The sequence below is a fragment of the Pleurodeles waltl genome, chromosome 5 (assembly GCF_031143425.1).
Source record: "Pleurodeles waltl isolate 20211129_DDA chromosome 5, aPleWal1.hap1.20221129, whole genome shotgun sequence".
NCBI lineage: Eukaryota > Metazoa > Chordata > Amphibia > Caudata > Salamandridae > Pleurodeles > Pleurodeles waltl.
The window spans coordinates 241,873,569-241,898,319 of record NC_090444.1 but is presented as its reverse complement, the minus strand read 5'-3'; the positions used below and the strand labels follow the sequence as shown (position 1 = coordinate 241,898,319).

Here is a 24,751-nt window from a genome sequence, read left to right as displayed (position 1 = left end):
CATCAGAATACCAGGAAATGTCCCCCCGCACACATTAGCGAGCCAATCACTCACGAGTCCCTTTCGAAACACACGCTTCAACTTAAAAAGAAAGTATGAATGAAAGGGCAGCCCCTATAGTGCTTTGACGTCTTTCACTTGGTGTCACAACATTTTCGCAAATACTCCTGGGGGCAAAACCACAATTGACGATTTTTCAAATACTTGTACTAAAAAAATACGGTTCTTCACTGGTCCGGTTTAATTATTTTTCTCTTAAGTGTTTATGAAATTAAACAACGTTAGATCACTTCCTTTTGGGCACCTACTAAGACATATTAACAGAATTATTTTCCGAATATTTCACAGCGAAAGAAAACATTTGCTTTTCGATTTACCTTTTAGCAGCAGAAGAGAAAGTATCTTTTTTAGCAACGGAAACGGAGGTGCCGTGGGCCGGTTTCCTGGTGCCAGCACTTCCGTTGGTGATGCAGGACAAAGAGAACGCTTCTCGAAGAGCTGGCTGACCTGGCAAAGTTAAAAAACGGACGCTGCTATCGTCAAATATGCGGGAGGAAATGTATCATAAAGCAAACACTTACAGAAAGAAAACAAACAATCACAACACCAACACCGCATTGTAAACCGATCGCGGAAAATGTTTTGCAGTGAGGAGAACGTCTCGAAGTAAGTATACTTTTATTAACAAGTTCACTTGTATTGTATAGTTATACAAAATATTACAGAACGAACAGCATAATAAAACGAAAATGTTATTTCTGTCATGAAAATATAAAAAATCCTAAAGGTGAGCTGCGTGGGCCGTTAATTGTTAAAGCACAGCCGTTCTTTACCTGGACGCGCGTCTACGTCAGGTTAATTAACGTGTGTGTAACGCTCAGAGAAATGATGGGATGTAATTCACGTGCACTAATACTTATTTATCAACTAAAGATTACACTCAAAACTTCTCGCAAGGGCCAATAGATATTCGATATCTAAAAAAGACGTTAAAATGTCAAAATCTTGCCTTATGCCCATCTATCTGCCTCTATTTCCCAATTTTTTTCATTACTTTATATTTCAGAACCCTGACACCCTGCTTCTGTTTCGGGATATTTTAGAGCTTATCAGCGTGGAGTGATGAATTATTACATAAGGCACTATATTTCATGTTTAAACATCTAGAATATCGGGGGTCGGCCACCCCTACTCAGTAGGGGGGGGGGAGGGGGAATCAAAACTATAACCTAGCTAACAAATGAAGAAGCAAAATGTAAAACTGAAAATGTCAAACAATTCTGCAAACGTGAAGGAAACTGGAGGCTACAAATTAAGTGGGTATCCTCAGACTGATTCACAGAAGCAGTGCAAATGCATCAGAGAGAATAAAATGGATAGCCTCAATTGAATTTATGGAAAGTTCACCTTTCACATTTCTTTATTTGTGAATTAAATCAAATATTTAATTATTACTCAGTGGGGGTCGCCGGATTATCATAATCATTCAATGAGGAATGAGGAGGCTCCCTGGATGAACATTTTTTTTTTAACACATAGGTACCAGTGAACATATATATTATTGACAATGGCGGGTGGCCACATTCAATCTGCCACTTTGCCTGTCCAGAAAAACATCACATGCCTTAAAGAGCGCTCTGGCTATCTGATTCGTAAGACCAATTGGCAGCGCTTAATTTGTGGGGGGGGGAAAAAACATAAGTGGCAGGGCCCTTCTAAGGAGAACACTGCAGCTTGCACAACCCCACTGCCCCTGCCAGCTCTGCCAATGAAAGTACCAACACAACTGTCACACTCCAACAAGGGTGACACATCAGACTATTCCAGGACCCAAAAGCGATTAGAATGGCTTGGGTGTTAGGAATTAGTAATTTTTAGTTATACTGAAATAATAAACTAAATAATTAATGAACAATAAAAAAAACTTTGTTGCGTTCATCGGTAAATTAGATGGGCAGCGCCACCATGTGAAAGACTATCATAGGTGTGATGTCGACCGCTAAGTATCGGTACTGAGCACTGGAAACCACTGGTTCAAAATCTGCACTGCCTTACTATAGGCCTGCAGAGATCTCACAGTGAGCTTAACATGATCCACTGCTTACCACTGGCTGGCTTGTCACTCATTTACTTGCTATTTGTTAATTTGCCTTCCTCTTCTTCCATTTGTCGCTCTACTGGAGCATAGCCCATGCCTCCTCATCTCTTTCCACCGCTTACTTTTAGGCAGCTGCTCTTTTCTTGTTGTTTAAGCACTCCATGTCAGTGCATGGTCTTTCCAGATCTCTCCTTCCCGTGCTTCTACCCTTTTGCCCATACTCCATGTGGCTTTCTCCCTCATGTATTCCTCTCTCCCTCGTGTGCTTCTTCCCTCACCTTGATTAGCTCTCTTCCTGGTCTACTGCTTTTTCCATCCTCCCATTACCTACTTTATTTCACTGTTCTCACCCGCTTCTCAGAGGCCTATTCCCCCACAGTACTTTATTTTCTACTTTTCATTTGTTTAGAGCTTTTTGCCAATGCTGTATAGCATCCCTAAAAGGCATGGACAAAGCCAAGGTCCAAGGGAACGATCTACTGGCTTTGCCAATTCCTGTTTATCTTCATGTACCAGCCCTTGAACACAATCTAGTGACAAATCCTAGATAAAGTGCACGAGGGTGAATTATGAAGAATGAGTGCAATTCTCTCAAACAGAGGAAAAAGTTCACAATACAAGAGCAGACCTATGGTAATAGCTTGGCAACACTCCTTTCTTTGAAATTTTAAACGCCTGCTATTAGTCAACAACATGAGTAGGCCGAACATAGAAACAGTAATCTAAAAAGCTAAGTCCACTTGACATTTAACCTCCCAGTAACCTGCAGGCACTCAAAATAAGAAATGGACCTCCAAAGGTTGAATCATCAAAATTTAGTATACAACTGCGAATAAAACACAAACCACAATTTAGTTTTTGCTTTTCAAAATTACCTTTTAATAAGAAGCAATGGAAAAGCCAATAGGTTCGAGTTTAATGTGCAAAGGCATAGAGCGTTAGCACATTATAGTGAGTAACAGAGCAGGAAGCCAGCAAAGGCGGGCAGATGGAGCTGTGGAAATAGGCTGTTCAAAGAAAACCAATGAATGAAAAGGGGATAAAAAGCCAAGCCCACTCTATGTATATTGTTAGCAATGGGTCAGTCAAAGCCCAAAACTTAAAAACGGAATGTAGCAACAGTTTAACTGCATTTTATCAAAATCAATTCAGTAGCAAGGGGACATATACCAGTAAATGAAAAGATCGCCCCTTCAATCCACAAATAAACTCCAAAATATCTTTTGAGAGGCAGACTCTCAAATTAAAATTTTGTACAAATTAGACACTTCTAAATCTAGGTTTAATTACAAGGCTACTGCCAGGCCGTTACCAGAAACCACTGAAAATGCAGGCTAACGCACTTTTAAACATCTATGGTTTTTTTACATTATTTTTTATTTTAGGCACTCGAAGATGTCAGCCCTAGATTATTTTTTTACTGTAATAATTTAGTTAGGATATTGCACTTCTTTTCCAGATGATAAAATCAGTTCTAATTAATAAAAAATTACTTTACTTACTTTAGAACTGTAAACTATAAGGTGGAAGGGACCTTAACCCAAGAGAAAATCATGGTTCTATTTCAACTTTAATGTTATAAATATATGGCTAATATTTACTTTTAACAGTAAATGAACAGTAAATTAAATTTGATTTATTACTGGCAAAATAACAGAAAAGTGATACTTTATATTCTTGTGAGTTTTCATCTAAACTGCAGAGTGAAAACACTCAAATACATTGTTATTTGAAATGGAAAGTTATTATAATCTTATGAATTGTGCATAACCGAACATTAGAATGTGGTAGGGACATATATAGAGGGGTGGAACTCTGGTGATTCATTCGTTAGCTGGGAGCTGAAGACCGAGCTTACGCTTTAGGAGAGTAATAAATTGAGGAAGAAACTTACGTCTTGTGAAGCAGTTTCTGTCCCTGTATGGTGTTCCTTACTTTTATAACACTGGCAACGGGGATGAACAATGGATCACAGCCCTCATTTAATGTTTATTGGTGGTTCCCTGCTCTTCATCGCCTCCGCTATCTGATCACATTGCCGCAAATGTGATACTACGTCATCACGCAAGGCCGCCATTTTTATTTGGGATCCGCACAGGTGCAACGTCAGCACGCAACACTGCCATTTTTAGATCGGGATCAGCACATTATTGTGTGCGACGTCACTTCAAGCAAAGCCGCAGCCATTTGCAATCAAGATCACCCTGATTTGGATATAAGGGTTACCTAAGGAAGGCGTGTTAATGGTGTTGCGCACACCCATTCATAATTCAAAGTGTCCTAATTTGGATAAATATGTTACCTAAAGTATGCATGTTAATGGTGATGCACAAACCTATTTATAATTGAAATGCTGTGGATTATTGGAGCATTCATATTGCAATAGTCGTCCCTTATTTAATACATTCACGGCGACACACACACCTATTCGTCCCTTTAGTATGCACAATTAATCAGAACACGGGCAGTACAATTGCAAAGGAGTCTCAGCGTAGGGTGACTGCATTTATTTTCTGTTTTATATTCTTTGTGTATGACTGCAATTATTACCATAACTACTGCCAGTGGTGATTGCCTTTATTGTTTTTAATTCTGTAACTGTAAGAATCACGGTTAGAAATGGGGTCTCTAGTTGGCAGTGGTTTGCAATCTGTCCTAGTAGGGACCCTCACTCTAGTCAGGGTAATGGAGCCACATAGCTGAGATAACCCCTGCTCACCCACCTTTATACCTTGGCACAAGCAGTCAGGTTTATCTCAGAGGCAATGTGTAAAGTATTTGCGCACACAGAGTTAAACCACGACAAAGTACTCCGTGTGAGTAAAAATAAGACCAAAGCAACAAAAATCCAACACACACAAGTAAATATATCATTTTTTAAAGGTTTCAATGAGTCTTAATCCACAGGAATCATTGGCTGTATCTTTTTAGCACAAAGTACCTGGGTTGCGTCAAAAAGAAAGACAATGTGGGCTGGAGGGGAGTAGAGGTGCCGAAAAGCAAAGCGATGCATCGGTTCCTTACAGCACAGGGGAGGTGATGCGTTGAATCTTTCCTCGCCAGAGAGGCGATGCATCAGTTCCTTACTGACAGGGGAGGTGATGCTTCGATTCTCCAGCCGCAGGGGAGGTGATGCTTCGATTCTCCAGCCGCAGGACAGGCGCTGCGGTGATGTATCGCCTAATTTTGTGGGGTCAGTACTTACACCCCTTTCTGTCTTTCAAGTAGACAAACTTCAAAGAAGTCTTTGTAGTACACAGGACCCTGCCTTTCCTGCCCTCGCTCCAGACATACTCCGGAGGGCTGGAGACTGCTTTGTGTTACGGACAGGCACATCCATATTCAGGTGCAGGTGTCAGCATCTCCCACCACTCTAGCCCATCAAGTCCCATCAGGTCCATTTGTGTGACTGTCAAGAGTGAATTCACAAACAGCCCAACTGTCATCCTTACTCAGACGTGTATTCCAGACAGGCAGAGGCACAGAATGGTTAAGCAAGAAAATACCCACTTTCTAAAAGTGGCATTTTCAAACTTACAATCTAAATACCAACTTCATCAAAAGATGTATTTTAAAATTGTGAGCTCAGAGACCCCCAAACCCCATATCTCTAGCAGCTCCCAATGGGAAAATACACTTAAAAGATATTTCAAGGCAATTCCAATGCTACCCTATGGTAAAGATAGGCCTTGTAATAGTGAAAACCAAATTTACTATCAGGACATGTAAAACACACCAGTACATGTCCTACCTCCTAAATACACTGCACCTGCCCATGGGGCTGCCTTGGGCCTACCTTAGGGGTGACGTACATTTAGTAAAAGGGAAGGTTTGGGCCTGGTAAGTGGGTGCACTTGCCCGGTCGAAATGGCAGTTTAAAACTGCACACGCAGACACTGCAAAGGCAGCCCTGAGGCATGGTTGCAGGGCTACTCATGTGGGTGGCGCAATCAGTGCTGCAGGCCCACTAGTAGCATTTGATTTACAAGCCTTGACCCACATTGTGCACTATACTAGAGACTTTCTAGTAAAGCAGAATATGCCAATCATGGATAAACCAATCACCCATACAATTTATACAGAGAGCACTTGCACTTTAGCCTTGGTCAGCAGTGGGAAAATGCCCAGAGTCCTAAAGCCAGCAAAAACTAAACACAGCACACAGTCAAAAACAATAAGTCAGAGGCCAACAGCTTGGGGATAACCCTGCAAAAAGGGCCATTTACAACAATCACTATGTCAATTATTGTGCCACCTCCTGTGTTTCTGCCAACACCTGACATGCCTCCCTTGGACTGGAAAAATTGAGAAGCGGTGTTCCTTGCTTGTGAGGAAGTATTGGAAGGTGATGGCTGTGGACCTAAAGATAATTTTCGCCATTTTAAATATTGCTTAAGCGGGTTTGGGGTAAAAGAGTACAAAGATTTACCAGCCTTAAGTAGTGCTAGCGACGTACATGTTTATCAATGCACTTCCAAATAAATGCATACAAGATACAGAAAATAAACCAAACATGGTTATGTAAGGATCTAAGTTCTATTCCAGAAAACAAAATATTGATGAACCTATCGAAAAATATGTTTCAAAGTTACGGTCACTTGTGTCAACCTGTGATTTTCAGTGTATTAACTATAAGCAGTATTAAGAGATCATATTCTAACGAAAATCAATAATAAGAAAGTCCAGGAAAGGTTGTGGGCCAGGGCCGACATGTCATGTAACACACCTATTGAGACTGCTAAAGCTATAGAACACTTGGTAAATGTGTACAAGAGATAAGGGGTTCACCTGGTGGCGACATTCAGGCTGTAGTGAAACATAGTGATAATTTCAAGAACCCATATTTAAAAAAAGAGAGCATCACCATCATCCTAGAGATGTGGGGATTTCTCTAATTTGGTTAAATTTGAGAGTTGTCACACTGTAGACAAGGTATTCTCTAAATACAATAGAAAGGGACATTTCAGAAGAGTATGTAGCTCCAATTTGTGGAAAAAAAAATATTGAGTAATTTGATGCAAAATTAATTTAGAAGATTTTGAGGATAAATGACAAGATCCCAATACAGTATTGAACGTAAGTGATACTTTGGTCAAAAGAGAGTTTCCATCCTGCAATACTAACATTGATGGTAAACAATTATCTGTCCTGGTTGATTCTTGCTCTTGGTACACTATCATCGAGCAAGGTATTATTATAGATTAGTTATAGCCTAATAAATGTTTACTGCTACCTGACGTCTCTTCTGGTGGATATACAGGACATAAAATTGATTTAACAGGATATTTCTGGGCATTTCTGCTGATGTGAATTTGACTGTTATGGGCCATTCTAGCATCTTAGAATTTGAATGGTGTGATGAAAACAGTAAAGACTCTAATTTTAAGTTACTCACTACATTTTTGGTAAGTGGAAGACTTGAGGAAAGTAAGGTCCTGGAAGAGCTGAAGGTTTTTTTCAAGGTGAATGAGGAATTAGGAGTAGAAAATTGAATAACAGGTGACAAATTCATTCCACCTTTTGGGCTCCGAAAAAAATATTTAACACACATAAAAGTCATTTGGTAATATCTATTACTAAAAGACAGGTCAGAGACAACTTCTGGTAATCTGCTATTGATGTCATGGTTGATCACCAGATTAGGTCATGTGCCGAATGTGCATTTAGTGATGAATCAGCCAAACAGCGCATTCCCAACGCATGTCTTGTTGAAGTTCTTACTGGGCCATGGATAAAATCGGTCCTTTTGCTGTTTTACCCAGGCAAGACGCATTTAGGATGGTTGTCAGATTATTTCTCGAAATGGCCTGTGGTCAAAATGGTTAAGGAGAAGTTCTATTAGCGTGTTGTAGAATTTCTGGATTAATTATTTTGCAGTGAACATCTACCACAAGAAAGTGTTTCAGATAATCCCACAATTCATCCACAACTATACTCAAAATTATCTGTCTAGAATCTGTGTCATTCATAACAGAATCGTGGTAGCGCATCCACTATCCAGTGGTCAAATGGAGAGGTTTATTATGATGGTGAAAGATGCTATCCAGTAACCTGTTAAGGGAGGGTTGAACTGGAAGAAGACATTACAGGCAATGATATTAGTTGGGAGTGGTCCTATATGCTGACAGCACATTTGAGCTGTTGAGAGGGTGTAAACCAATCACTACTCTTATGCCATGGTGGCTGAAGAAAAAGAAGAGCTGTGGTGTTGAAGTGGACTTCAAAACAATAAGAAGGGTGGTAGAGGACTATGAACATAAAATTAATCTTGATGTGGATAAGAGAAGAGATATTTGCAACAGGATGGGCGTGAATGTGGGTGATTTGGTGTGCCTCAAGAAAAACACACCTATAAGCAAAGGATCGGCATGCTGGTTCGATCCCGTGAGTGGTGGAAGTGTTTAAAGCACTGTACATGTGGTTGGTGGCACAATGTAGAATCTCAGTCGCGTTTCCCTATTCAGGGAGAAAATAGATGAAAGAGGAAGACAAAGGGAAGATGAAGTCGGAGTTAGAAAAAAATGGAAGTAATATTTTTCTGATATACCAAACATTACATCTAGGATTGAGACAAACAAGGGAGTAACACCACTCACAAGCGTCAACCAATCCACCTCTTTACAGGACAAGATGTCATTAATGAACATGTAACTGGTAGTTTGACACACAAAGTACCTGTAAAATTTAAAGATTACATCGTGCAATAATACAGTTACAATTTCAGATTACATGTTGAAATAATTTTGTATTTATGTGGTTTTGTTTTGTTTTCTTTTGGGGGGATATGTGTTTCATATGTTATTTGGAATAGAACATTACTGTAATCTTATGAATTGTGCGTCAGCGAGCATTAGAATATATATAGAGAGGTGGAACTCTAGTGATTCATTCTTTATTTGGGAGCCGTACGCAAGGTTTATGCTTGAGGAGAAGAATAAATTGAGGAAGAAACATAAGTCTTGTGAAGCAGTTTCTGTCCCTGTATGATATTCCTTACTTTCTTAACAATTAAGATTTTTGATGCAGAACTAACAAGCAAAAAAGTGGACTTCTACATAAAACTTCAATTAGTTACGCTGCTAAATAATTCCAGAATATAACCATTTAGTGGGAGTCTTTTTCTTGCAGAAAAAAAGCTATGGCTCGGTTTGGTCATTTACAACAGTTAGAATTGTTGCAGTTGTTTTCCACAGTAATTTACAGAATGAAAGTGATACTAAAAAACTGCCCAGTCGTCAGTACCTCCCAAGAGGTCCACAGCTTACCATCATAGGCTGAACACCACAGTGGGCCTAGTAAATAGTGCACAGAGCATCTTGCCATCACAACTCCCTTTCTACAGTCAAGCTCATTACAGCGCACCTCAGCTCTGCCAAATCCACCCCAGTAGCCAACTCAAATATTCACCTTGCACCCACTGCTTTCCAAACACCCATTTTTAATGGGGGCCAGAAATGGAGTTTCGGCTATTTAAACCCTGCCATGGGTGATCTAGTAGTATAACCAGACGGGATACTAGGTTAACCATTTGTTCAATAGTTGCTTACAGTAATTATTTTCTTGTAGAATTTTTTATGGAAAAAAAAAAAAAACTGCTGCCAATTTGGTGTCTTAAATTTACACTCCAGTTGAAATAATTTCCTTTCCTGCCAAACAGTTTCACTAGAAATACTGTCAAATAATGCTAAACGTTTTATTTCACCTTCCAAGACCTGTGGGTACAATTAAGTAGATTTTTTCGTTTCATCGAGTAGAAACTACACACCTGAAATACAGCTGAGTTGCACAAAAATGTTTTTGTCCTTTATCTGCTTGTTGTCCGAGTTCAAAAAGCAAACTTTAATTCCAAAGTCTGAGCATATTTGTTTCATGCGTTTCCCCAAATGACACGGAAGCCACAGACTCTCTCAATACATTTTTTCCTCGGCTTGGCATTTGACAAAACCTAAGCTGCAGCCTGATAAAGAAAACGTTTTGTTCAGATTTCTTCAAGGTACGAACGTAAAGAATTCTACCAGAGGTAGAAATGAGATGCAGAGACTAAACTTTCGGGCTCGTAGGGAGCGCTCATTTATTAAATGTTTACAAAGGACAACTGCCCAATTTTTCTTCGAAAACACTGTTGATTCTCATGTTCCTTATAAAACAGTTGTCCGAAGGCCACCACGACGCGTATTTTGCATTAAAAAAAGCTTGAGATTTATGAAAAATCTAGAGGCAGCTATGCTCTGTAGGGACAGGGAATGTCTGACATATGTTAATCTATGTTATGAGGGAACGTTGGACTGACTTATCGATGCCGGTAAGACTCATTATCTAAGTGTTAGGAGGAAAATTATGAAACTGAAAATAAGATCGAAAAACACCTAGGATGCTGAGAAAGCCAACGAACGCTACTAGGCAGGTGGGGATTATAAGGGACGTCAAGGGACAAAAGATAACTAACAATGTGGAGAAGGCATGTTAATTAAAATGTTTATTCACTCACTTACAGAACCTTCAGATTTTTTTTTTTGGAAGGCCTCCCATGCCAACAATATCAGATGGGCGCTAGAAGAGCCACCGACAATAGAGAACACTGCAACTGCTAAAGGCCAACTCAAGTCCAGCAAAGTCCTGGGACCCAATAGCCTTCAAGCACAGTTCTTCAAACAGTTATGAAGATTCGTCAGTAACTATAGCAGGCTTTTTTAATGGGGCCACAGTATAGGGTACAATGTCACCTGATATGCTCCATGCATTTATGATATTAGTACAAAAGGAGGGAAAACCAGAGGGGATCAGTATCATTCAGATCGTTCAATATACCAACTTAATGTGGAGACCTAGATCCTTGCCAGGAGAGTAGCCAACAGTCATTTCTCCTTTGTTCTCTTGATACATGCACACCAATAGCGTGTTTCACCTGGTAGAGCTCCAAGACTAAGCCTACGTCTCCTCAACAACTATCTTGATTGCACAAGTTCTTTGGTTGTCCCACTTGTAGTTGGATGCCAAAAAGCTATTCAACACCATATAGAGGGGCTTTCTGTTTAGGTCCTGCAGGCAGCAAGTATATACCTGAATTTAATATCACTGGCTGTCCTATTATACGACTGTCCAACCTCTGGTCAGAGTGAATGCAGTCCTTCTAAAGGGATCTCTTAGAAATGAGAGACCAGACAGGGATGCTTCTTTTCCCTGCTCTTACTTGCTCTTGCAATAGAGCTATGGTCTGGTTTGATCTGGAGCAACTCCTAGTTGAGAGGATTTTACTGGCGCGATGGCACAGAAGAAGGTATACACTTATTATCAATCAAACAATCAAGGATTTATAAAGTGGTGAATCACCCGCGAGGGCTCAAGGCGCAGGAGTAAGCTAACTGCTTCATGGTGATCTGCTCATTCGAACAGCCAGGGCTTGAGACCTTTCCTGAATTGCTGGGAAGATGAGACAGTCCCGAGATGCAGGGAAGCAAGCTTTGGCTGCTAGGTGTGAGAAGGAGCGTCCTCCACTGTTGCTTCGGCAGAACCATGGGGTTTCTGCAAGGGAGAGGTTGGCAGATTGTAGGTGCCCTGGTCGGCTGGTGGAGGTTATGCATTTGTTGATGCTTGCTGGTCCTTCATTTTTATGCGTAGGTCAACATCTAGAAATGGCATCTCTTTTCATTGGGAGCCAGTGTAGCTTCTTGAGGTGGGGTGTGTGAAGGGGGTCCATCTGGGGAGGCTTAGGATTTTTCTTGCTGCTGGGTTTAGTAATGTCTGAAGTCTCTTTAGGAGCTGTGCTTTGACCCCTACTTAGAGTGTGTTCCTGTAGCCCAACCTTCTGGTTATAAGGGCTTGTGTGACGGTCCTTCTTGTGTTTACCGAGAGCCATCTGAAGGTCTTGTGGAGCATGTGTAAGGTAGGGAAGTAGGCAGATTAGACTGCCTTTACCGGTTTATTCATAGATAGCTTGCTGTCCAAGATGATGCAGAGGTTGTGGGCACTGCCTGCTGGGGCAGGTGGTGACCAGAATGCCACAGGCCACCTTCGTCGTTCCATGGTGGCATGTTGTTCCCAAACATGAGGTCTTCTGTCTTGCCTGTGCTGAGCTTTAGACAGTTGTCCTACATCCAGTGGGCGAAGTTCACAATATATCTATGGAAGTTGGGTCTGATGGTGGAAGGGTCTTCTGACAGCGAGAGGATAAACTGGGTGTCATCGGCGTAAGAGATGATGTTGAGTCCATGTTACCTAATGATGTTGGCCGGGGGGGATCCGTGTACGTGTTGAAGAGGGTGGGGCTGAGGGATGATCCTTGGGAAGTGCTGTAGATGATCTTGGATTTTGAGGTGAACAGTGGGAGGCGATTCTCTCGGTTCTTCTGGTAAGGTATGTGGTGATCCATTTGAGAGCATCTCCCTGCATTCTGATGTGGTGGGAGACTGTATCGAAGGCAAATGACAGGGCCAGGAGGATGAGGGCTGCCACTGCGCCGCAGTCCAGGAGAGCTCTGATGTCATTGGTGGCTGTGATCAGGGCTTTCTCAGGGCTGAGGTTGGCTCAGAATCCAAATTGGAGAGGTCCAGGAGGTTGTTGTGTTTTAGGTATTTGGCCAGTTGCTTGTTGACTTCCTTCTCCAGAACCTTTACTGGAAAGTGGAGCAGGGAGATGGGCCAGTAGTTCTTTGGTTGTGCTGGGTCAGCGGATGGTTTCTTTAGGATGGGTCTGACCTCAGCATGTTTCCAGTCCTCAGGGAAGGAGACTGAGGTGATGGAGATGTACAGGAATTTGAGCTAGTCTCCAATCGTCTTGATCCCAGGGTTAAAGATGTGGTGGGGAGAGGGTTTGGTGGGTGCTCCTTAGTGCATGGAGTTCATGATGGAGATTTTCTCTTCAGCTGTGAGAGGGTCCCAATGGGTGAGCAAGTTTTCGGAGTTTCTGTTTGTGGATGTGAGCAGGCTGATGTGGTAGGCAGCGGAGGGTTGGGTTTGAAATTTTCGTATGTGGCTGTGATCTCATAAAGGAAGAAGCCCACAAGGGTGTCACACAGTTCTCAGTGGCATGGAGAACTCCTTCTGATGGCGAAGGGCTGCTGCGGATTGCGCTGACTTCTATGCAGTCTGTCAGAGCATTCTTCTTAGTTTATTTCAAGAGGCAGTGGTAATGGTTTAGTGCCGTCTTGAAGGTAGTATGGTCTATCTCTTTCCTGATAGGCGATTTCCTTTCTAACTGCCAGCAGTGATCTTTGTTGGATATCAGCTCCGTGGTAAACCAGTTCTGGCATGTCCTTTGGATTTGGTTGGCTCAGCGGGGGGAGTGTGTTGGCACATTTGGTGATCCACTGGGAGAAGTTCTTCACAGCTTGTACTGGTTTGGATGTTGTGTCTGGGAGGTGGGAGTTGAGAGCGTTGTTCCACTGGCCTTCCGATATCTTTTTCAAGTTTCTGCGCATGGAGCTAAGGGGGCATGGTGCCCGTGTTGGTAGGTCCTGAGATGGTGAAGTGGAAGCTGTAGTGGTGGGTGAGCTGTGAGACGTGGCTGTACCTAACTCTGTTGCTGAACATGAAGATGGGGTTCAGTGTGTGTCCTGCGAAGTGGGTAGGGTCGGTGACAAGTTGCTTGAGGCAGATGCTGCTCATTCCTTCCAGGAGGTCAGTTGTGTTGATGTCGCTGGGGTCGTAGAGGTGGAAGTTATGATATCTTAGGAAGATATAAGGCCGGATTATGACCTTGGCAGATGGGATACTCTGTCACAAATGTGACAGATGTCTGCCCACCACATTACAAGTTTCATTATATCCTACGGAACTTGTGAAACGGTGAGCGGATATCCGTCACATTCGTGATGGTATATCCCATCCGCCAAGGTCGTAATCAGGCCCATAGTGTTCGGAGTCAATGGGAATCAAGGCAATGAGGTCAGGGATGGGGTTGTAGAAGCTGCAGTGGTGTTGCTGCAGTCTCTGTCAGCGTGGTGGACACGGTTGTGTTTGCAGTGTCACCAGCGTTGTTCGTAGCTTGGGTGTTGCAGGTGAAGTGGCAGTGCTGGGAGGTCAATGGTCCTCAGGTGGCGTGCGGTGTTGTGAAGCAGCAGCTGTTGTCGGTGCGCCCGGGATCCAGGGCTCAGAGGTCTGCAGCAGTGTAGATGTGGGTGGTGGGAGATCCAGGGTTCTAGGCACTGAGCGTGGTCCAGGCATGGACAGACGAAGATGGGCTTGACTTTGGCGCGCCTTGGGCAGGCCAGCGGCACGCCCGCTAAGCGGTCACATTGCAGCCTCCATTAAGTAGATCCTGGGAGGAGTTAGGGGCACTGAAAGGTGGGTGGAAGGAACAAAAAACAGCAGGAAAGAGCAGCAGCAGTGGTGGGTGGTGTGGCACAGGACAAAAGGTGAGTAAAATGAAGTTAGAAGGCAAGAACAAAGAACTGAAAGGCAAAGAAGGCAGTCATTAGAAATGAAAGGCAAAGAAGGTGGAAAATGCAATCATGAGGGAGGTGCAAGAAGTGGGCCACAGATGGGGAGCAGGCACAAGGACCTATAAGTAGATGATATGCCATTTTTTGCAAACCCACATGCCTCTTTTACTAGAGTGCTGGAGATCCGTACAGACTTCAGCCAATGCACCAGTCTTACTTTTAACTGATACAAATAGATGATCTTTCCAGCCCAACAATGAATGGACATTATTTTACATTATTATAGTATTAACATGCAGGCCGATGGGGTTAAATATTAAATATTGGGGTACTGATATCACCAGAGACTAGGTGACTATGAATGCAACCTTGTAATAGTCCTTTATGATTTTAGAGATGATGTGACACATTGAGGCACACCGAGGCAAACTTACACTATTGGTACTTGATAAAGCTGCCTTGTTTAAGATGATCTTGCTTCCAGAATTCTTACATTTTATGCAGAAAACTCCTTCCTGGATAAGAGCACGGTTTCTGTCACGTTTACATATTTACAGGGGGATTTCAAAAGTTCAATACTGCCTTATAAAAACTTAGTCACATAACTTATAAAGTGGGCACTGCACTACCACATTTGAAAGGCTACTACTGGGGCCACAACTTGTGCTCAATAATGAGGTCTACTCACCTCTAATGGGGTCTACTCATCCCTGGAGGAGCCCTCAATCCTAGACAGATTAAGAATGGGGCTGGATACTTGTCTACATTCTATGTCTGGAGGAAAAATACAGGGTGCCCTGTCAGAAGCGACAGCGGAGTAAACCAAGTCTGGCTCAAAGTGTCTAAAGTTGTAGGACAGGATGGTAGGATTGCTAAAGTAAACTGACTGTGGTAAAGTACCACCCTATATGAGGGTAACACAGTTTAAAGGGTACAGAACTTGAGATCTTGTAGGACTCTCAAAATTATGTAATGTAATTGATAGAGAATGGATTGAATCCTTCTCAGTGCTACAACTGGAGTCTGACCTAACCATTAAAGAGTATTTGAGATGTTTTTGGCAGATACGTCACCTCTTAAGTAGTCACAGAATTCAGTGGTCTGTGATAAACTATCCCGACCTTCTTTAAGTAAGGTTATTGATGGAAGAATAAAAGAAAGGTGCTGGCTCTAAAACATATAGAACTATTTATTATTATAACTATTAATAAACACCTACAAACCTAAGGCAAAATATTCTATTGACCTCGAACTAATGGAGGAAGTGGACCACGAGGAGACATTAATGCATTCAAGAGAGGTGGTAATTCAGCTTCTTCAATTAAAATACTTTATAGAATCTACAGCAAAAAGTCACAATTGTACTCAACAATATTAATCCAGAGCCAAGCTGCATTAGGTTTAGACCTGCACAAAGCACATTCTAGCATCCCATATGGGGAAAGCCATAATTATGAGGCTCCCATCAGGTGCTGTCTGGAAAGTTCAAGCAGGGGCTGAGAAAAAGGAGGGGTGGGTGGGAGGGGGGGGGTGAAGAGAGGTCCCAAAAGTGTTTTCCCCATGTCAATTTCCATAGGGGTTTTGAACAGGAATAGCAACCAAACCACTGGATGGTTTTACACCACATTTGGCAGAAAGCTAGCTCTTGGTCCAGAAATCGACCTATTTGTGTTTTGGTGTAAATCAGTTCAGCAATTTTTGAAATATTAAAGAACAAACAAATTTGTATATAGGGAAGCGAAGGCTCTGAACACTCCCGATCCTGTGCTGAGATCTGACTGACTGCTAGCATTTCAACAATGGGGGGGGGGGGGCAAAAATGGCCTTGAAACAATTTGTCCCCCCAGGGAGCGACCCTTGCTGAAGGGGTCGCTCCCAACACATAAAAAAAAAAAAAAATCCCTGGTGTCTAGGGGGTTTTCTGCCCCCGCCCTCCAGGGGGCAGATCGGCCTAACTATATTATGCCGATCTGCCCCCAGGGGGGGCAGAAATGGCCTGAAAATTGTTTGCCCCCCTGGAGAGCGGCCCTTGCCTAAGGGGTTGCTCCCCGTATGTCCATAACCAAAACAAATAAATAATCCTTGGTGTCTAGTGGGCATTTCTGCTGCCCGATCGCATTGCAAGAAATGCTTGCAGAGACATGAAAGGAAAGGCCTTTCCTTTCATGTCTCTGCTGGCCCCCTCCAACCGAGTGGAAGAGAAATGCTAAGCATTTCTCTTCCACAATCTCGCTGGAAGCATGCTTCCAGCGCGATGGAAGGTGACCTCTGATGAGGTTAGCACGCTTTCGCCTTCATCAGAAGTCACGGGGGGGGGGAAATCGGGGTGGGGTCAGAGGTGGAAGGGGAATCAATTCCCCTTCCAGCCCTGACCGGGGGCCGGGAGGGGGGGGGGGGGGGGGGGGGGGGAGTTAAAAAAAAAAACCATACAAATTCACTGGAAAAAAAAAAAAAAAAAAGGTTCCAGGAACATTATAGTTAGGAATCAGAATTAGTAAAAAATAGAAATTCACTTAAAAAAAGCAAAGGTTACAGGGATTTTATAATTAGGCTCACATTTTAAACGTACAAAACCATGCGCTGCTAATTACCCTACAAATTACAGCACTCATTACATCTTTGATAACATCATTGATAATATCAATGTAATATTTCCAGTAAAACAGTTGACGAAAAAACTGTGCATGGCAGGGTCGTGAGTTATAGTCACATAAGGCACGAGTTATAGTTGCATGAGATAACTAACTCCAACAGGTGAATTTTTATGGGTTTGTACGTTTAAAATGTGAGTAACTATAACGTCCCGTAACTTCAAGCGAATTTCTATTTTTTAAACAATTCTATTTCCTAACTATAATGTCCCTGTAACCTTGTTTTTTTCAATAATATATTTATCTGGAGAAACGTTTGATGTCTCCACCTTTTTATGACCATATCCTGCCTACGAGCCCCCTCTTGCTGTCCTGCTCAGTCCAGTTTTGCAGTACTTAAATTTTTCCAACTGATATTCTGGCTTTATTTGCCTTGGGGGGAGGAATTCGGTTTGGAAGGGGTCTCAGACTGACTCCACTGAAGCCTCTTAGAACATCTGTAAAGGCTCAGGCAGACCTCTGTGATTTCTTATGAGTGAGCTATTTTTTTCCTACTTCAGTCGAAGACATCGTGTACACATCCTTTCCTCTTTTCTCAGGTGAAAGGTAGCTTGAGAAGCGGTCATCATCAAGCACTAATGAACCGTCATGGTGACTATGCAGAAGCACAAGGAACTTTGACCACCTTCACCTCTTAGATATCTGCAGCCAGCCTACATGCTTGGGGAGGCAGAACAATGGACAAGGGCCTGGTCTTAGAACCACAGTGTGGGTACAGACTGTCTTTACAGATCTGCAAAAGCAGGCCTGGCAGACCTACATTATTACATTTCAAGTATACCAACATCTAATGAAACTGGCAACAGCTACTGGCAGTGCTCGTACCTCAGGATTGCTGAAGAGCTTAGTGGAAACTTTACTGGGCTTTGGCTGTGAGTAAGTAAGCTGCTTGCGAACACAAAAACACAGACACTTTACTCTTAAAGAGTAGTCTTGTTTCTAAAAAACAAAGAACTAATCAATAATCTACCACTGGAAGAGTAAGCTACCCAGAAGGGTCACAGAATGAGTTCTACTGAAGGTACAAGATTTGATTGTCAGCAACTGAAAGCATTCAAGAGTTTCAAAGATTCATGAACTCCTTGACAGATGACATAATCCAAAGAGCAGACTTGAAAGCCAACAGGCAGATCCTAAAGAGGCTGGATCGCATTACTGCTGAACGTCTTGGCTTTGCCTCACCCTACTGGCAATGAAAGGCACATAGCTATCTGTTATTGGCTAAACTAACATCAGAAACTCAGATGGATACCAGTTACCAGAGTAAGGTGACAGAAATTGATGGATGATAGCAAAAAAGTAGTTTTGAGAGAACCACACATACGTATTATTAAGGAAGGAACACCGTCTCCTGTTAAAGAGCTGCAAACCTTCCTGTGTGAAATTCAAAGGTTTTTCTACATTTATTTTTTTAATTTTTTTAAAACAAAGACAGAAGCAAGAGGGTTTGGGGTGGGCGGAGGGGGGAGGAAGCAAGAGGAACGGGGCGGGCGGGAGGGAGCAAGAGGAACGGGGCGGGCGGGAGGGAGCAAGAGGAACGGGGCGGGCGGGAGGCGGGAAGGAAGCAAGAGGAACGGGGCGGGCGGGAGGAAGCAAGAGGAACGGGGCGGGCGGGAGGAAGCAAGAGGAACGGGGCGGGCGGGAGGAAGCAAGAGGAACGGGGCGGGCGGGAGGAAGCAAGAGGAACGGGGCGGGCGGGAGGAAGCAAGAGGAACGGGGCGGGCGGGAGGAAGCAAGAGGAACGGGGCGGGCGGGAGGAAGCAAGAGGAACGGGGCGGGCGGGAGGAAGCAAGAGGAACGGGGCGGGCGGGAGGAAGCAAGAGGAACGGGGCGGGCGGGAGGAAGCAAGAGGAACGGGGCGGGCGGGAGGAAGCAAGAGGAACGGGGCGGGCGGGAGGAAGCAAGAGGAATGGGGCGGGCGGGAGGAAGCAAGAGGAATGGGGCGGGCGGGAGGAAGCAAGAGGAATGGGGCGGGCGGGAGGAAGCAAGAGGAATGGGGCGGGCGTGAGGGGGGAAGGAAGCAAGAGGAATGGGGCGGGAGGTGGGGAAGGAAGCAAGAGGAATGGGGCGGGCGGGAGGGGGAAGGAAGCAAGAGGAATGGGGCGGGCGGGAGGGGGAAGGAAGCAAGAGGAATGGGGCGGGCGGGAGGGGGAAGGAAGCAAGAGGAATGGGGCGGGCGGGAGGGGGAAGGAAGCAAGAGGAATGGGGCGGGCGGGAGGGGGAAGGAAGCAAGAGGAATGGGGCGGGCAGGAGGGGGGGAAGGAAGCAAGAGAAATGGGGCGGGCGGAAGGGGGGGGGAAGGAAGCAAAAGAAATGGGGCGGGCGGAAGGGGGGGAAGAAAGCAAGAGGAATGGGGCGGGAAGGAAGCAGGAGAAATGGGGTGGGCGGGAGGGCGGGAAGGAAGCAGGAGAAATGGGGCGGGCGGGAGGGGGGGAAGGAAGCAAGAGGAATGGGGCCGGCGGGAGGGGGGGAAGGAAGCAAGAGGAATGGGGCGGGCGGGGGGGGAAGGAAGGAAGCAAGAGGAATGGGGCGGGCGGGGGGGAAGGAAGCAAGAGGAATGGGGCGGGCGGGGGGGAAGGAAGCAAGAGGAATGGGGCGGGCGGGGGGGAAGGAAGCAAGAGGAATGGGGCTAAGGAAGCAAGAGGAATGGGGCGGGGGGGAGGAAGCAAGAGGAATGGGGCGGGCGGGGGGAAGGAAGCAAGAGGAATGGGGCGGGCGGGGGGAAGGAAGCAAGAGGAATGGGGCGGGCGGAGAGGAAGGAAGCAAGAGGAATGGGGCGGGCGGGAGGGGGGGAAGGAAGCAAGAGGAATGGGGCGGGCGGGGGGGAAGGAAGCAAGAGGAATGGGGCGGGAGGGGGGGAAGGAAGCAAGAGGAATGGGGTGGGGGGGAAGGAAGCAAGAGGAATGGGGCGGGCGGAAGGAAGCAAGAGGAATGGGGCGGGCGGGAGGGGGGAAGCAAGCAAGAGGAATGGGGCGGGCGGGAGGGGGGGGAAGCAAGAGGAATGGGGCTAAGGAAGCAAGAGGAATGGGGCGGGCGGGAGGAAGCAAGAGGAATGGGGCGGGCGGGAGGAAGCAAGAGGAATGGGGCGGGCGGGCGGAAGCAAGAGGAATGGGGCGGGCGGGAGGAAGCAAGAGGAATGGGGCGGGCGGGAGGAAGCAAGAGGAATGGGGCGGGCGGGAGGAAGCAAGAGGAATGGGGCGGGCGGAAGCAAGAGGAATGGGGCGGGCGGAAGCAAGAGGAATGGGGCGGGCGGAAGCAAGAGGAATGGGGCGGGCGGAAGCAAGAGGAATGGGGCGGGCGGAAGCAAGAGGAATGGGGCGGGCGGAAGCAAGAGGAATGGGGCGGGCGGAAGCAAGAGGAATGGGGCGGGCGGGAGGAAGCAGGAGGAGTGGGGCGGGCGGGAGGAAGCAGGAGGAGTGGGGCGGGCGGGAGGAAGCAGGAGGAGTGGGGCGGGCGGGAGGAAGCAGGAGGAGTGGGGAGGGGGGAAGGAAGCAAGAGGAGTGGGGAGGGGGGAAGGAAGCAAGAGGAATGGGGCGGGCGGGAGGGGGGAAGGAAGCAAGAGGAGTGGGGCGGGCGGGAGGGGGGAAGGAAGCAAGAGGAGTGGGGCGGGCGGGAGGGGGGAAGGAAGCAAGAGGAGTGGGGCGGGCGGGAGGGGGGAAGGAAGCAAGAGGAGTGGGGCGGGCGGGAGGGGGGAAGGAAGCAAGAGGAGTGGGGCGGGCGGGAGGGGGGAAGGAAGCAAGAGGAGTGGGGCGGGCGGGAGGGGGGAAGGAAGCAAGAGGAGTGGGGCGGGCGGGAGGGGGGGAAGGAAGCAAGAGGAGTGGGGCGGGCGGGAGGAAGCAAGAGGAATGGGGCGGGCGGGAGGAAGCAAGAGCAATGGGGCGGGCGGGAGGAAGCAAGAGGAATGGGGCGGGCGGGAGGAAGCAAGAGGAATGGGGCGGGCGGGAGGAAGCAAGAGCAATGGGGCGGGCGGGAGGAAGCAAGAGCAATGGGGCGGGCGGGAGGAAGCAAGAGGAATGGGGCGGGCGGGAGGAAGCAAGAGGAATGGGGCGGGCGGGAGGAAGCAAGAGGAATGGGGCGGGCGGGAGGAAGCAAGAGGAATGGGGCGGGCGGGAGGAAGCAAGAGGAATGGGGCGGGCGGGAGGAAGCAAGAGGAATGGGGCGGGCGGGAGGAAGCAAGAGGAATGGGGCGGGCGGGAGGAAGCAAGAGGAATGGGGCGGGCGGGAGGAAGCAAGAGGAATGGGGCGGGCGGGAGGAAGCAAGAGGAATGGGGCGGGCGGGGGGGAAGGAAGCAAGAGGAGTGGGGCGGGCGGGGGGGAAGGAAGCAAGAGGAGTGGGGCGGGCGGGGGGGAAGGAAGCAAGAGGAGTGGGGCGGGCGGGCGGGGGGAAGGAAGCAAGAGGAGTGGGGCGGGCGGGAGGGGGGAAGGAAGCAAGAGGAGTGGGGTGGGCGGGAGGGGGGAAGGAAGCAAGAGGAGTGGGGCGGGCGGGAGGGGGGAAGGAAGCAAGAGGAGTGGGGCGGGCGGGAGGGGGGAAGGAAGCAAGAGGAGTGGGGCGGGCGGGAGGGGGGAAGGAAGCAAGAGGAGTGGAGCGGGCGGGAGGGGGGGAAGGAAGCAAGAGGAGTGGGGCGGGCGGGAGGGGGGGAAGGAAGCAAGAGGAGTGGGGCGGGCGGGGGGGAAGGAAGCAAGAGGAGTGGGGCGGGCGGGAGGAAGCAAGAGCAATGGGGCGGGCGGGAGGAAGCAAGAGGAATGGGGCGGGCGGGAGGAAGCAAGAGGAATGGGGCGGGCGGGAGGAAGCAAGAGGAATGGGGCGGGCGGGAGGAAGCAAGAGGAATGGGGCGGGCGGGAGGAAGCAAGAGGAATGGGGCGGGCGGGAGGAAGCAAGAGGAATGGGGCGGGCGGGAGGAAGCAAGAGGAATGGGGCGGGCGGGAGGAAGCAAGAGGAATGGGGCGGGCGGGAGGAAGCAAGAGGAATGGGGCGGGCGGGAGGAAGCAAGAGGAATGGGGCGGGCGGGAGGAAGCAAGAGGAATGGGGCGGGCGGGAGGAAGCAAGAGGAATGGGGCGGGCGGGAGGAAGCAAGAAGAATGGGGCGGGCGGGAGGAAGCAAGAAGAATGGGGCGGGCGGGAGGAAGCAAGAGGAATGGGGCGGGCGGGAGGAAGCAAGAGGAATGGGGCGGGCGGGAGGAAGCAAGAGGAATGGGGCGGGCGGGAGTAAGCAGGAGGAGTGGGGCGGGCGGGGGGGAAGGAAGCAAGAGGAGTGGGGTGGGCGGGAGGGGGGAAGGAAGCAAGAGGAGTGGGGTGGGCGGGAGGGGGGAAGGAAGCAAGAGGAGTGGGGTGGGCGGGAGGGGGGAAGGAAGCAAGAGGAGTGGGGTGGGCGGGAGGGGGGAAGGAAGCAAGAGGAGTGGGGTGGGCGGGAGGGGGGAAGGAAGCAAGAGGAGTGGGGTGGGCGGGAGGGGGGAAGGAAGCAAGAGGAGTGGGGTGGGCGGGAGGGGGGAAGGAAGCAAGAGGAGTGGGGTGGGCGGGAGGGGGGAAGGAAGCAAGAGGAGTGGGGTGGGCGGGAGGGGGGAAGGAAGCAAGAGGAGTGGGGTGGGCGGGAGGGGGGAAGGAAGCAAGAGGAGTGGGGTGGGCGGGAGGGGGGAAGGAAGCAAGAGGAGTGGGGTGGGCGGGAGGGGGGAAGGAAGCAAGAGGAGTGGGGTGGGCGGGAGGGGGGAAGGAAGCAAGAGGAGTGGGGTGGGCGGGAGGGGGGAAGGAAGCAAGAGGAGTGGGGTGGGCGGGAGGGGGGAAGGAAGCAAGAGGAGTGGGGTGGGCGGGAGGGGGGAAGGAAGCAAGAGGAGTGGGGTGGGCGGGAGGGGGGAAGTTAGCAAGAGGAGTGGGGTGGGCGGGAGGGGGGAAGGAAGCAAGAGGAGTGGGGTGGGCGGGAGGGGGGAAGGAAGCAAGAGGAGTGGAGCGGGCGGGCGGGGGGAAGGAAGCAAGAGGAGTGGAGCGGGCGGGCGGGGGGAAGGAAGCAAGAGGAGTGGGGCGGGCGGGGGGAAGGAAGCAAGAGGAGTGGGGCGGGCGGGGGAAGGAAGCAAGAGGAGTGGGGAAGGAAGCAAGAGGAGTGGGGCGGGCGGGAGGGGGGAAGGAAGCAAGAGGAGTGGGGCGGGCGGGAGGGGGGAAGGAAGCAAGAGGAGTGGGGCGGGCGGGAGGGGGGAAGGAAGCAAGAGGAGTGGGGCGGGCGGGAGGGGGGAAGGAAGCAAGAGGAGTGGGGCGGGCGGGAGGGGGGAAGGAAGCAAGAGGAGTGGGGTGGGCGGGAGGGGGGAAGGAAGCAAGAGGAGTGGGGTGGGCGGGAGGGGGGAAGGAAGCAAGAGGAGTGGAGCGGGCGGGCGGGGGGAAGGAAGCAAGAGGAGTGGGGCGGGCGGGGGGGGAAGGAAGCAAGAGGAGTGGGGCGGGCGGGGGGGAAGGAAGCAAGAGGAGTGGGGCGGGCGGGAGGGGGGAAGGAAGCAAGAGGAGTGGGGCGGGCGGGAGGGGGGAAGGAAGCAAGAGGAGTGGGGCGGGCGGGAGGGGGGGAAGGAAGCAAGAGGAGTGGGGCGGGCGGGAGGGGGGGAAGGAAGCAAGAGGAGTGGGGCGGGCGGGAGGGGGGGAAGGAAGCAAGAGGAGTGGGGCGGGCGGGAGGGGGGGGAAGGAAGCAAGAGGAGTGGGGCGGGCGGGAGGGGGGGGAAGGAAGCAAGAGGAATGGGGCGGGCGGGAGGGGGGAAGGAAGCAAGAGGAATGGGGCGGGCGGGAGGGGGGAAGGAAGCAAGAGGAATGGGGCGGGCGGGAGGGGGGAAGGAAGCAAGAGGAATGGGGCGGGCGGGAGGGGGGAAGGAAGCAAGACGAATCGGGCGGGCGGGAGGGGGGAAGGAAGCAAGAGGAATGGGGCGGGGGGCGGGAGGGGGGAAGGAAGCAAGAGGAATGGGGCGGGAGGGGGGAAGGAAGCAAGAGGAATGGGGCGGGAGGGGGGAAGGAAGCAAGAGGAATGGGGTGGGCGGGAGGGGGGAAGGAAGCAAGAGGAATGGGGTGGGCGGGAGGGGGGAAGGAAGCAAGAGGAATGGGGTGGGCGGGAGGGGGGAAGGAAGCAAGAGGAATGGGGCGGGCGGGAGGGGGGAAGGAAGCAAGAGGGATGGGTAAGGAAGCAACAGGGATGGGGCGGGTTCGAGATGACGGAGCCAATGCAAACACGAACACTCATATGGAGTGCTTAAACACAAATAAAAAGTAGCTAAAAAAAACAGGAGCAGTGGATGGACACAAGTACTTAGTCTATGCTCTAGGGGAGGGCTAAACAGAAGAACAAATGCAGAAAGACGATGGACTGAATGCAGAGCAAATCGAACATTCACCCCCAGTCACAAAGATATGGGTTTAATCCATTGTTTTTTTGCTCACCACGCCACCCCAGATTGACCTGGCCATATGCAAATCAGTCTTGACCCTGTTCCTCATGGGAACAGTCCAGCCCGAACTGTCAAACCAGGTCCTCTCTAAACCAGAAACCAAACCAAAGGCATATAAATATTACATTTCAAACAAGTTGTCAGATGAGTTCTTCAAAGGAAAGTAGGTAATATGCTACTTCAGAAATGCCAATGAGTGAAAATGTGCTCATCCGT

General features: G+C 48.6%; 1 protein-coding gene across 8 annotated transcripts in view; it reads right to left on the bottom strand.

Moving 5' to 3' along the window:
* EML4 (EMAP like 4) overlaps window positions 1-24,751 on the bottom strand; it is a 636,979-nt gene that overhangs the window by 216,620 nt on the left and 395,608 nt on the right. For all 8 annotated transcript variants that reach the window (XM_069233976.1, XM_069233980.1, XM_069233975.1 and 5 more), the window contains exon 3: window positions 378-507. In XM_069233976.1, coding sequence (XP_069090077.1) covers window positions 378-507 — 130 coding nt within the window. The remainder of the gene's footprint in view (window positions 1-377; window positions 508-24,751) is intronic.